Source organism: Taudactylus pleione, unplaced genomic scaffold (assembly GCF_031769625.1).
Source record: "Taudactylus pleione unplaced genomic scaffold, aTauple2 ptg000149l, whole genome shotgun sequence".
Taxonomy (NCBI): domain Eukaryota; kingdom Metazoa; phylum Chordata; class Amphibia; order Anura; family Myobatrachidae; genus Taudactylus; species Taudactylus pleione.
Genome location: NW_028284551.1, coordinates 1090104 through 1104853, shown reverse-complemented (window position 1 = coordinate 1104853; position 14750 = coordinate 1090104). Strand labels below are relative to the sequence as shown.

Below are 14750 nucleotides of genomic sequence, written 5' to 3'. Positions count from 1 at the left end.
TGTGACAACTACAAGCTGAATCCAATGAATTTGCCTCGCACATGAGAGTGGGAAGAGTTTCCATTGTAACTGTGTGTAAATGCTGGAAATGTCAACAGAATTCACCCCCCTCGCGGCCCTGTCTCACCCCAGATTTGTTGATTTATACACACAGCCCTATGTGGCTGCAAACAAAAATCCGGTGGTACTGTAAGTGCGGAATATAGCCGCACTTAACATTGCAGGGTCATTCCACATCAGTTCAACCAGGGGGTAAATTTACTAAAGTGAGAGTATTTAGAAGTGGAGAAGTTGCCCATAGCATCCCATATCAGATTCTAGCTATTATCTTCTAAAAGGTGCTAGTTAAATGTTAAGTAGAATCTGATTGGTTATAGGCATCATCTCCACTTCTAAAAACTCTCACTTTAGTAAATATACCCCCAGGTGTGTCCACCACCCATCATAGATTTAAAAAAAAAAAAAAAATTTTAGTTAAGAGAGGATGTAAAGAAAACTATTTGACAAATATCTCGACTGTCTGACCATTAGTTTCCAAAATATTGGATATTTCAATGAAACTATTGACTAATCGCAGCTTATTCCAGTTTATTTGAAGTATCACGGGTGTTTATTAAGCAATCACCATAAAATTTGGACCCCTAAGGTAACTTTACCTCCCGAATCCATAAATCTAAACCAAATTACTTTATCTGTCTTACAGCAAAAATTCAAGATTTTGGAACAGCAAGGTTAAATCAACATTAGATGTCCCAATTTTGTTTAGGTGCTTAACAAATCTGTACATTACCACATAAAAAAACAGCATGGTACTCTGTTTCATAGTGGAGAAAAAAAAATAATGAAGTTGATGTTTGATTACTGTTGTGCTGAATACATAATTTACACAAACCATGAAATGTAAAAAAACTTAAACATAACTGAAGTTGAGTCAGCAATAACATTATTTTCCCCTTGTTTGGACCCTGTTGTAACGGTCTGTAATTTTCCTTAAAGTGTCAGCGGACAGTGTATATTGCTTTCCAGTACTTCCTTGGATAGAAGGCACTTCCATTACACAAAGGACGTGATTAAAAGGAACAAAACACTTATCTATCACAGAAACCACCTCATGTAAGAAAGGCATTTAATCCATGATTAAGGACTGTTGGGAAATTTCCCATCAGCATCTTATGCGACAAGGAATTCCCTAGCAAGCCACCATTATGGCAAGAACCCTTCCTAAAGCATTCTTCCATTAAAAACTAGAGTTACAGAAAATGTTTATATTTACCTTGAATTGATTTGTACATATCAATTTGGCATCTTAAAAGGTGTATTTATTCACCTAGTAAACAAACATACAGCTCATTAGGATGTAACCCTTCATTCCAATTATTAGTGAAGCAATCAGCCCAGTTTGCCTTGTCTAAATGTTTCTGTAGCCAGTTATTATCCTATTCTGTGTCCATATTTCTTGATACCATTAACTAATATGGAGCAGGGATCGCAAATACGCGCTACAGCAAACTGGGAACCCAGTTTTAAAAAACTGATTGGGTCCTGTAGGACCCGCTGACGCTGTGTGTGCTGCAGTAGCCAATCGATGCACGGCGGCGGCTCCCCTGCCAATAGCTGCACAGCGGCGTCTCCCCGGCTAATCCCTGCACAGCGCCTCCCCCCAGCCAATCACCACGCGGCGTCTCCCCCCAGCCAATCACTTCGCAGCATCACCCCTGCTAATCGCCTTCTCCGTGGAGCTCCACTCTGAGTCTGTTTGCACTGCATCCATCGGACAGAAGTATTGTCGGTGCTGCTAGGCCCATCTAGCAGCCGGCGCTCCTTCAGCAAGCTGAGCTCTGTGCGCGCAGGAGGCAGGGAAGGTGGATGGGACAGGAGGGAGCTGCAACAGTGACCTGACCGGGGGCTCCCAGCAAAAGCAAGGAGGTAACCTCTACCCCATGTGCGGTCTATCCTTACCCCCTCCCTACCCTCAGTTCTGCCCCAGCTGCTATTCTAACCCTATCCGTAACCCCAGTACTGCCTGCTCCTAACCCCTCCTTGCACCCCCCCTGTACTGCCCTAGTTATCTACCCTTACCCCTCCCTACACCCAGTATTGCCTGTCCCTAACCTCTACCTTGCCCCCAGTACTGCCCTAGCTGCTAATAACTTTTACCCTCTATGCCTCCAATACTGCTCCAGCTGCTATCTACACTTGTCCGCTCTGTACCCCCAGTGCTGCCCCAGCTGCTATCCTGACCCAGCACTGCCCCTAACCCCCTCCTTAACCCCCCACCCAGTCCTGCCCCAGCTGCTATTTACCCTGCTTGCCGCTAACCCCCGCCATGCCCCCCAAGTACTGCGCCAGCTGCTACCATTGCCCCTCCCTAGCTGTTGCGTGGATCATGTAAAATCATTTTTTGTTTTGCCAAGTTCCTGGATTACTGAGGAGACTAGCACCAGGATATAGGCGAGTATGATTTCTTTGTTTGCAGAGCCATTCATTAAGGATATTCTACTGGACAAGGGGACAGACATCTGGTATAGGTAAGTATGTGTGAATGGATATGTATGTGTAATAAAGTTATACTGTCACGGTGTGTGTGTTTTGTCTATTTTTAACTATTTATTTTACAGTGAAGTTACAGGTGCCGCATGTCTGCTGGCACTTGTTGTTCCACAAGTGCAAAATTGCAGGCATGCTGGCACTTGTAGTTCCACTGTAAAACACATTATTTGGCCCACCCATTCCCACCAAACCAGCGGTAAGGGGAAGAGCCCCGGGCTTCAGCGTAAGTCTGTGGTGCTCGGGAGGGGGGGACCCTTCTTTGGGGGGTCCCCGACTCCCCGAGATCACTGGCTTGCGCTGACCGATTTGGGGTGCTAATGCTTTGGACCTGGAGCCCCGGTGATTGGGTCTCCAGGCTGTGGCATTACACCCTGGTCGGTTGGGTTTGGTGCTGGTCTTAAATATAGGGGGATCCCCACGTTTTTTTTCCACCTATATTTAAAACCAGAACTGGTCCCTGCAGCCTTGGGTTGGTTTCTAAAATACGGTGGAACCCTACACATTTTGTTCCCCATATTTTTAGAAACCACCACTGGCTGGCAAGCTTGGGGCTGGTTTGGCTTTTGGGGGGAGAACCTTATGTAATTTTTTTTGTAAATTTTCACCCCGTTTTTTTACAGGTTAAACAAAACGGGAATTTTCGGGAAATATTCAAGGGACCCCCCTAAAGATGTGTAGACATAGGGGATGACAAAGGGTACCCCCATTTTTAATTCCTGAAGGAAGTCGGGTTTCTAATAGCTGCGGCAGGTGCATTAATGCGGCTTTGAATAAGGTGATGCAGAAGAGCATTTAGAAGTTTTTTTTAGGGCAAAACAACTATGCCCATCAATTTTGGGGTACTTGAAAATGGGGTTCAGTATATTTTAAAGTTGCTAAAGTTACTTTAAAAAATCGTGAAAAACCCACCAACCGCAAGCACCTGCAATGAAAAAAAAACACCTGGGGCATACTTGGGGACCCCCCCCAGAGTCAAGTTCGCTAGTTTTTAACTTTGTCCCCTGAATTTTTTATTTTTCACCCCAAAATCAAAGAACATTTTTGGGGTGCCCTTAAGTGTTTTTAAAAAATTTATGACACAGTTTACCTTTGGGGGACTGTCTGAAGGCTACATAGGGGTTCCTGCAACATTGCACCCCAAAACCCCAATTCTGCACTTTTTAACACCTCCCATTCATAGGCGATACTTTACCGCCTATTACACTGCATTGACTTTCCGTCTAGGCGGAAAGTCTTTCAAATTGAATACGGGGTAAAACTAAAATAGGCGATAATGAAATCATCAGCGGTAAATTACCGCGGATCCAGACTTAACGCCTCAAATTGAATACGGCCCAGAGAGTCGGATTACCCCATTTAAAAAAAAAAAAAAACAGGTTAATAAAGATATGCTTTAATTTTTACAAATATCTTGTCTGATTTGACTAATCAAAATTTATGTTAATGAGTGTCCCAACAAAAGGAATTACTTGTTGCTTTGGCATCTGCTAAAGGTTATTCTTTTGAGAATCCTGTGACACTGACCCACTTATAATGGAATCCAAAAATAGAAGCAATATTGGTCTAGCACAGTGGTCAGGGAACAGGGGTAAATTACCCCACATGGGGTAAAAATGAAATTCCTGGGGGTAATGGACGGACAGCCGGGCATGCATATGAATCATTCTATAATATAGAATGATTCATATGCATGCCCGGCTGTGCCACATGGAGGTTCTAAGCCAGATGCCCGCAGAGATGTTATTACCAGCGGGCTTCCGGCTCCTTCCCTGCAGCGCCGCGTTAGCCAGAGGCTGGAGCTCTCTTCTGAACTCCAGCATCCGGCTCTCTCCATGCGCACTATGGGAGAGACTTCATGACATCTCTCCCATAGTTCCGAGGAGCAGCCGGGCGGACAGGATGGCGGCGGATGCAGGAGCGGGGATTTAGGTATGTGGTTTTTTTTTGTACAAGCGACACTACAGGGGCATTATATGGGGGCACTACTACAGGGGCATTATACGGGGGCACTACTACAGGGTCATTATATGGGGCACTACTACAGGGGAATAACTATGGGGGCACTACTATATGATTTCCTTACTTTCAAATCAAGGGGGTAACGTCTGCGTATCTAAATATATTTTGGGGTAAAAGGTAAAAAAGTTCCCTGACCCCTGGTCTAGCACAAACTAAACTTAGCTCCTCTAGCACATGTGGGTGGATACCACCTAACCCAATTGCTTTAACTGTCTTTATTTTGCACCAGTCACATTTAATGGTGTGCATTCCCTTACTTTATTATTTAGTGGCTTAATAGAATATTATATTTATTTTTCTTGCTGTTCAAGTACTTGAAAACATTTTGTTCTCTAAACCCTCCTTTGGCTACCCATTGTATAATCCACTATTCTTGACTGTTTAGACCTACTGCAGACCTATTTCTTTCTCACTAATACGACAGTGGGATAACCTAGCCTTTTCCTCTGGACTCTCCTTCAACGTTCCCTTGACTTGATCTAAAGCAAATTTTGATTCTTAGATAACTTTGAAAAATGATGCTCTTTCCCGTCCTTTGCACAATAAGCTGAATATGGTTTTTCTAATTGTCAAGTTCCACCAGTCTCTGAAGAGAAGACATTTTTACCTCTCTTAAAAGAGCTACCTCTCAAACAGAGGGCCGTATTCAATTAGCGGCAAAAACTAAAAAAAAATTCGCCGTTGGCGAAAACGGAAGTTTTTTTTTTTTACACCATTGGCGAAAACGGACGTTTTAAAAAAAAAAAAAAAAGTAACATTTTTGGCGAAAACGGCAGTAGGCGAAAAAAAAAACTGGACAACAGTTCTCTCCATTCCAGACCAGGAGACGAAAAAAAAAAAAAATCCATATCCCTAATGATAGATTGGCGGAAAAAAAATCATAAGTTGCATAATACTATGGCGAAAAAAGACAGCACAAATTTGGGGCAAAAAACCCCCCAAAACATTGAAAATGGTTTTAACGTATTGGGTCTGATTTTTGTAATCATTTTTTTTTTCTTTTAAAATTGCATTTTTACGAGGCGAAAATATACTTACACCCATTTTAATGTACCCCAAATTTACGTGGAACAGTAATTTCCTGGAAAGAAAATGCTTTCTATCTCTTTTCAACTATTTTTTTTTTTTTTACGCCCAAAATTTGCACGGTCGTTTTTTGCCAAAGCACGCAACTTACGATTATTTTTTCCGCCAATTTATCATTAAGGGGTGTTCAAAGGTTTCTGAAAGAAATACCCACATTTTTAGACAAAAATAGGGATTTTGATTTTTTTTTTCTCCTGGTCTGCGATGGAGAAAAAACTTCTCTCCAGTTTTTTTTTTTGCCTATTGCCGTTTTCGCCTGTTTGCCGAAAATGTTGTCTTTTTTTTGCAAAAAAAACCATCCGTTTTCGCCACTAATTGATTACAGCCCAGAGACTCTCTCTCCATAATTACTTTTTTAATGGTCTTATTTCAAACCTTTTCAATTTATTTCCTGTAGCAGATGCCAAAGACTTTGCGAGCTGGAGTAGTAGAGTGACATGGGAAACACACATGATACATGGAAGTACTTACATTTTAGAAAGGGTTATCAAATATTCACTGGTATAATGGTCCAGTTAACATACAAAGCATAATTCTAAGCATGTCAGATCTCTGCTGGGGTGACTGCGGCTAGAAAGGGAACTTAACAACACATATCTGATGGACCTCTCTCAAGCAGTGGTCAGAGGTTAGAAAGCGGATTTTCTCCATCACAACAGCGATGATCCCTCCTAACCCAACGTTTGCTCTACTTCACCTCCCATTTCCAGAGGCTACTAAACAGCAGAATAAACTTTTTGGGCACATACTAAAATCCAGGACACGTTAAATGACTGCTTCCAACATAAAGCCAACTAAATCTCTACCTAAAGTAGAGTGTATTTCCATATAATATATAACATGTAGTCAAGACTCATATGCAGGGTATTCATACCGCCCAGGTCCTAAGCGGTCTACCATAGCTTAGCACTATGTTGGTCCTTCTTCCAGAGACCCTCTGGGTACACCAACTTTGCATACTGGCCATGCTCCCGCCAACTGTACACTTTAATAGTGGATGGGGCGAAGGGGGCCACAGAACCGGCCATTTCTAAGGGCCATACATAGCTCATCGTTACAACACTGGAGTCACCTTAAACTGCCATCTTAGTACTTTCAAAACTTGTATTTTTCTATATAAACATGATTGTAGTTTTAATGCATTGTCCATATTTTGTCACAACTGTATATGATTTATAACATACTTGAAAACTAGCTGTGGCTCTCAATGTACATTTTCCTGGTAAAATATTTTATAAACAACATGCCTGCAATTGCCAAATCAGAGAATGCTATATTTAGGGAAGGGATACTTTTGCCGGATATAAAAAAAGAAAACAGTCACTCCAAGAAGGAAAAGTCACTCCTTTATTTGTTATACAAAGCACACAATTACAGAAAGCCTAGTGAATAGAGGTATCAAGGTAAAGTTAAAGGCTAGATATGCGCTGTGCCTGCCAGGATACAAAGCATTGTCTGATGTTGCAAATAATGTTTTATACTTTGTCTATTTGTTTAAGGATTGGGTCATCAATCGGGTCACCAGTCAACAAAGCCGGAACCACATCTGCTAAAAATCCTCGAAGCAGTTCTTCAACTTCTTTTAACATTGACACTTTTTCCCATGCTATCCATTTTGAAAATATTCTAACCATGTTTAGGTCTAGAAAACTATAAAATCTTAATCCACACGAATCCTCTTGGGAGACGGACCTTGGCCCGCCACCGGACGAGGAGGCTTGGGACGACATGAGACAGGCTATTGCCAGATCCTCTATTTCTACACAGTTTAAGGAAACACCATATAAATTATACTACCGCTGGTACTATACCCCAGTGCGACTCTCACAAATGTTTCCTTCTACCTCACCCCTCTGCTGGACAAATTGTGGCCTCCGGGGTACTCTTACCCATATCTGGTGGACTTGCCCAGTCCTCAATATTTTCTGGACCTCGGTCCATACCCTTATAAATCAGCTCTTTGAAACTCCGATTCCACGGGACCCATGGATTTTTCTACTATGCTGCCAAACAATTAATAGCCCGCCAATGGAAAAATCCTCTCCCGCCATCTCTTTCTGCCTTGAAATCACAAATTTGGTATATTGCAGCAATGGAGAATATTACTTACTATCTCCATGATAGGGGCCATCTATTTGCCCAAGTGTGGGCTCCTTGGCTCTCCTGTGAGGGCACCCCCCACTCTTGACCCTTGTATTTCCTCCACTGAACCCATGTGCGGCGGGAGGGTCTTACTCCCCACTCCACTCTTTCGTGTTTATATGCTTTACTACCTTGGATAGGTACTCCTCCTTGTTTTTGTTTTAATATCCTTTAAATATCTTTCAGATGTTTTAATTTCTATAATAGTCCTGTTTCCCTTCCTTACACCTCCACCCCGCCCCCCCCTTCTTCCCCCCATACCCTATTTGCTTTTAATTTTGTTTACATATATAGATCTATATTGTATTTTCTTTATATATTTGAAAATGTGTCTCATTGTTGAGGCTATTTGTACTCACGCCTGTTTATATGCGCAGTCTGTTTATTTTTATGAGCGCTTTAAATAAAGAATTTAAAAAAAGAAAAACTATAAAATCTTAATATTCTATTATATTATGCCATGTCAACACACATACGCATCCACCTAATGAAATAAAAGGCAAGCGTTCTTGTTTCATAATTGAATCACTACACTCCCAGGTAAGATTAAAAATTCACCCTATATAGAGCACCAGTCGCCAATGGCCCAGATACTGCACAGGACAGGAGAGGATGTCACGCTGGCACTTTAAACGCTTAAGCACTTTTCAAAGCATTGACAGTAACACTTTAAACATGTACAAAACGCTCTCTAAATTAAATACATTATATCTGAGCAGACCAAGTCACATACAGCGTTTTAAGCAGACATTATTACAGATGTGTCCTGATACAGGATTGTCACAGTCACATCAAACAGCCCTTCTCTGCATCTCAGGTCCCGCATGAGTTATTTTTTTTTTTTGCATCATTTGAGCTTGAATGTGTGTCTTAAGTCGCACCACAACAGCACCGATTAATTTGATATGCAACATTTGAATGTCTGTGAACGTCTGAGTCTATATATGAAATGCTATTTTGCAGCGGCCGTAGATTTTTCTGTTGTACATATTCAGATTCAGTCACACACAGATATACAATGCTGCATGTCAAATGAATTAGTGCAGTCTTGTGAAATGGTTTTACCACATCGTGTTACGACCAGCAGCGGCTCCTGCCCTCTTACCTGAGGGGGGCTGCCGCTGCTTCTGGTTCCGGCGCCTGCACAATGAGTGTCCGGGACTTGCGCATGCGCGGCGGTAGCATTGCGCATGCTCATAACACTAGACCGGGTTTCCAGGGCTGCATTGGTAGATGCTACACTGCACGGTGCAGCTCACTCGCGACAGGTGTCTCGCACCGCATGGTGTAGTAAGGCTAGGTGTATGACGACACATCTGTAGCTGACAAATTAATAAGCATTGGGCTTTTCCAGCAGATATAAAAAGGCTAAGATATGGCCTCAGCACTTCTAGAACTGTAAAAGTGCAACCCCAAAAGGAAGACCCTGCTTTTAACTTTTTCAATACTTGACAACCACAAAGCTTACAAAGGACAGCTGGGCTGTTTCCAATCAAACAGGCAGCACCTACAATACAGACAATACTGGTTTAGCTTCATTGGAGCTAATTACTAGCTTGCAATGTGCAGTGTTTCTGAAAGCATATATCAATTATAGCAGAGAACAGAACTGAGCACAAATACTGTAGTTTTTATTAAAGGCTTAAAAACCCAATTAATTGATGACAAGCAGTTAAATGCAAAGTATATTTTCCCATGACTGTTAATCTTGTGATATCTTTCCAGGCCTGTTGATACTAGCATGCTTGGGTCAGCATTGTGGAACGGAGTACATTTCCTTACATATCTTCCCTTTAAATTTCTTAACTAACAGTGCACAAAAAAAACGCAATACAAAAATTGTTGAAAAAGCAAATATACACGAGTGTGCTGGCCCAAATAACTGTACAATGTTTTTCAAAATATAACATGCCACAACCCATAATGTTTACATATCAATGGGCTCGATTCTATTCAACGCAAATTGAATAGCGCTGAGAAGGAGCTCCTGGAGCTATTCAATTCAGCGCATTGTTAAGCCCGGCTAAGGATTTATTCTCGGACCCCTCCTAGGGTGCGAACACAAATCAGACAAAACACTTGTCACAATGCTGTTTTCTGTCCTTAGCACGTTCTTGCGATTAAACACCATGATTAAGGCGTGAGAACAAGCATTCTCCAACATAACAGCACGCTGAATTGAATAGCAAATAATTCTATTTGCGTTGAATTGAATTGTGCCTGTGATTTTTAAGGACTTTTTTTTTTTTTTCTCATATCTGACCAGCTGCACTTGTTCTGTGATCTGGATGCAAGTCCTAGTACCTGTTATTAGGTTTCCTGTATAATAGGATTTATCAATCAATACACTATTGTGCCAAACAGTCCTTGTGGGCACGTCAGGTCACGTGCGACTCTGCTTTCGACGAGCAGTTTTTTTTAATTGAATGTGCGATTTTGTCGCGATGTGATGCAACAAAACCGCTTATCGAGACTGCGACGATTAATTTGATATGCAATATTTCTACATCTGTGCACAAAGGGGTTTGCATCTCTACACAAAAAGTTTTTTTTCATGCCAAGTTCTGTTGTGCTTCATCTGAGACTTTGTACATATTTAAAACTAATTCCTATGCGGTTAAAGTCACAGCCTGGTGTCTCTGGTATAGATTAAGTGCTATTTCGCTATGTCTACAGTGCGAATTTAACACAGAAAAAGACGCCACTCTACACCGCTCAGCTCATTCGAGCCAGGCATTTCGTGCAACATGGCGTATTGAGGATAGGTTTAGGTGAACACATCTGTATATGGTGTGGTCCTGTTAACGATGTGGCTTGTTTATTTTATTCATAAAATGCTAGTGTTCCTAGATGTATCTCAGATCAACTGACAGGCATGATGGAAAAGACTTCCATTTTGTTTAAAAAAAAATGGTTTATTTATATTTATATAAGACTTGCTCTGTGCACATTTTTGATAGACATTTGTACTTGTAACCAACTGTGGGTTTGAAAGTGTCAACAAATGTTGTAAAAAAGTTTTAAAGCCAACGTCATTAACTCCAGTGTTTACTGTATTACTGCCTCAATAGGTTAGGGGTGAGTATTTCATATTGTAACATATGTTTTTACCAGGATATGTTGCAATTGTGGGTAAATAAATAACATTGGTTTTAATTAGGACTTTTTTCCTGGCTAATGTACAGTATTTTGAGCTCAAACTTTTGGGTCAATTCCCTGTTTTTGTTGATGTACTGTATACTTACATAAGAATATGCCCTCCAATACATCAAAGAGATGGAAATACTTTCAGCAATTCTCTTAGGCTTTAAATATTGTGAATGTTTTTGTGGTCACCTTTGTAATTATAAATAAAACATGCTGTGAACTTAAGGTTAAATGTTCATAACATATAAAAGCATTCTGGGTGCGGCACCTACCCTCTGTCCCCCTTGATACTTGCAAGCCCCCCCCCCCCCCCCCCTTCCCTGTGTTCTTTTATGTTAATGTTAAAAATCTTGGATAACCTTATATCTAGAACTGTAGACACTCCAGAATTGTTGTCACTTTATCTACGGTTTTTAGTGTGCATTGTAAAGTTAATATTGCCACTGATAAAGGGATGCAAAATATTCCCACCTCTATTGGCCGTTCTTATATTTCACATTTGTAAATTTTAATTTAAAAAAATAAAAAATTCTGGAAGCTATGTTATATGTTAATGCATTTCATCAACTGTGTTCACTAATGCAATAAAACATAACAAAGACCAGGCCTGTTATCATGGTTGAACTGATTACACTCCAGTTGTATGATGCCATGTCAGGTCACATTGCAGGAACTATACCATTTAATATGGTCACGCAAAACTCCTCCATATTGATTGGATAAATCATACATTCACCCATTTAAAATGTATAACTCTGTTGTTAATTAGAAATTGCAAAAATATTCCATGAACAGTTTAGTCTGGGATAGGTTGTTAAATAAGGTGAGTCTCCATCTAATCTCATCATTATAAGGAAGTAACCAGCCCCCCTTCTGTCATCCTACAAGGAAACGGCAGTCTGAGAAAGGCATACAGGGCAGGTTACTATAAGCTGCAATGGGATATGCTGGTGCTATATATATATATTTATATATATATATATATATATATAATGTAAATGTTAATACTGTTCAACAAAACTTACATTAGCAGCATACAAATTAAATGTTCGCTTTACAAGTAGACAAATTAAGCAATGTGTATTTCTCATAGAGGGAGCCACTTTAAGCCCATTGCATAAAACAAACCTTTGTCAACTGTGCTTGCTGCATGCTATATTGTACCGTATATATATATATATATATATATATATATATAAAATCACTGTAACAAAGCATGATACATATATATCTGCATTAAAGCACTATCCAATTAGTTACATCTAGTCTCCACTATGCAGGTCCCGGATATACACCAACCATACATATACATGTATAGTGTTACACCCCCAGCCCCCGGGTAACACACAGAGCAGCAGGTGACGGACATCACACAGACCTGTGGGAAGGCTCTCTGGCTCTGCATTTTGGCTTCTCTTGTGCCGGCCGGTGACAGCTGCCCTGTGTCGCTGCGTTCCTCCCGGTGTTTCCTACGCCCGCACTTCCGCCTTCCCTCCGGCAGCTCTGTGTCTCCACGCTGGCAGCGCTGACGTTTCCCAGGCAGCGCTTGTGCGCGTCCACGAGAGGTATACGGTGTGCGTGCCTGAGTGCAAGGCTACAGCGCAGAAAAATGCGAACCCATGTAGTTTGGTCTCTGTCGGCGTCCGTATTGCAGCTGTCACTTAGGGATCGGCACATCAGGGAGGGAATGGGCTATTACGTCAGGTAACCTGTTCAGTTTCACTGTCACATGATGTATTACAGAATACGGATACAATTAGGCAGCCTGGCCAGCCAGTCGCAGAGCAGGATGTATTATTTGGGTGTGGGGGGTAGGGGTTTAGTCAAGGAGGCAAGTTTTGGGGCGGCAAACTTAACATAGTTGAATTAACATAGTTGAATAATTAGTCCACCAAGGGCAGTGTTACCGTGCCAACTTGCAGAAACCAGAGGTTCAATTTCTCGAGTTCTTCTACATCTTAGTATCACAAATTAAATAATTAGCACTACCCGTGGATCTTTTAACATGTATCAGCTAGTAATATATAACCTGTGCACCAACTAGGAGATCTGGAAAACATTCACTGTTAGGGATGTGCTACTATAGAGCCCAATATGTACATACTGTATATGTCCAGGGCAGTGCTAGGTTATTCTGCTGCTCCCAGACTCCTGGACTTGCTCAAATACTCTGGAATGGTGGCCACATCTAAAATAAAAGCATTCAGCTCAGGCAGGATGGCCCTACTGCCGCATCTAATGGCTTATTGTGATTGCTGGTCCTGTTTATGCTGGAATTATGACTCACAATACACTTTGTATGATGCATGGTAAAGCTGGTTAAGTGCTAATTCTAAACTCTTCATGGACTGGCCACACTCACTCTAAAATCAAGCATTTTGAAACCCCCCTCTAGAAATCCTGCATTTGCCACTGCTGAGTACAAACTAAGCGGATTGGAACAATATATATCGTACACATCGTATAGTGGACCTGATTCAGACCAGCTCGCTAGATGTGTTTGCACGCTAGATGTGTATGCAAATTTCGGCAAGGCAAGCGATCGCACGGCTAGGCATTAACACGCCCACTATGTCCTAGTGTGCGATCGCATTGTGTATGTAGATGCCCACCAGCCTATTATTAAGACGCCGACTTGCGCATGTCATCCGCAGGAAGTGTATGCAACCATCGGTACATCGAGCACCGTCGGATGCGATCGCAGCGCTTGTGGCTGACCATACCCTACCGCAACTACTGCGAGTGATTCAGTGTGAAATACAACCAAGTGACGTGTACTATGATGCTGCCTCTTAATCATGCACGCCCATGAAACGGCGTTCAGATGCTCAGGCCTGCCTGCATTCCCACCTCCACTCCCCCGTTTCTGGTGGCCAGCCCCTGTCACCCCACAAACGGCTACTCCTGTCACTCATTCAGCCGGGCAGTCTATGTGCTGTGAGCGAATGCCTTCCGTTCGAACTTTTTCACGCACGCGCATTGTGATGCGTACGCATGCGCAGAGTGCAAAAATCTGGCTGTGTGCGAACGCAGCCTAGAGAGTGGGTCTGAATCAGGCCCAATGTGTACAACCAAACTGTTTCACTGCATCCTATCATCTTCATGTCCTGCACATGCAGCATGTAAAGCAAGGTACACACCATTGCGATGGAGCCACCCAGCGGCAATGTAAAGATACATAGCATGCGCCATACGCACTGCACAATACTGTATATGACGGCACAATGTGTTGTTACATGCTGCACGTTACAACACTGCGTCGTTCATTGCATCATCCTATCTGCTGTGCAGTAGAGCAGATTGCAGGATGCAATGACTGACCGTCCTGAATGACAGATCTGGAGATGCTAGGCACGCCCCTTAGTGATGTAAATGGGGCGTGCCGATAGGCCCCGCCCCTTTACGTGTAGGCCATGCCCCCTTTTCGGGAGTGCGCGCCTCCAGCGCGCAGATGTCCCGACTGCTTTTGGACAAATGTTGGGAGGTATGCTATACGATGTGTACAATATATCATATAGTGTGTACCCAGCTTAACGATGCATCGTGCCGACATACATCGGATCATGCAGTGTGTATGGTGCACGCAATGGGATCGTTACATCACAATACACATTAAACGTGTGGATGTTATCAAATGTTTTTACCTAAATTCACAACATGAAAATTTAATTTTTCACACAAATTTAGGACGAAGCTTTTGCCGGGACACAGGCTCCCATAAGAGCTCATCCCGGTTAAGAGCTGGAAGCAGAGTCTGAGTTTGGCATAGGCATGTTTACTACTAATGCACAGCGATCGGCCTGCGC

At 42.1% G+C, this 14750-nt stretch overlaps 1 protein-coding gene across 1 annotated transcript in view; it reads right to left on the bottom strand.

Annotated features, from left to right (window-relative positions):
- Positions 1-12561, bottom strand: part of PDXDC1 (pyridoxal dependent decarboxylase domain containing 1) — an 87257-nt gene extending 74696 nt beyond the window's left edge. Inside the window, exon 1 of the mRNA XM_088474219.1 lies at positions 12323-12561. Coding sequence (XP_088330345.1) covers positions 12323-12349 — 27 coding nt within the window. The 5' untranslated portion in view covers positions 12350-12561. The remainder of the gene's footprint in view (positions 1-12322) is intronic.
- Between the last annotated feature and the right edge of the window lie 2189 nt (positions 12562-14750).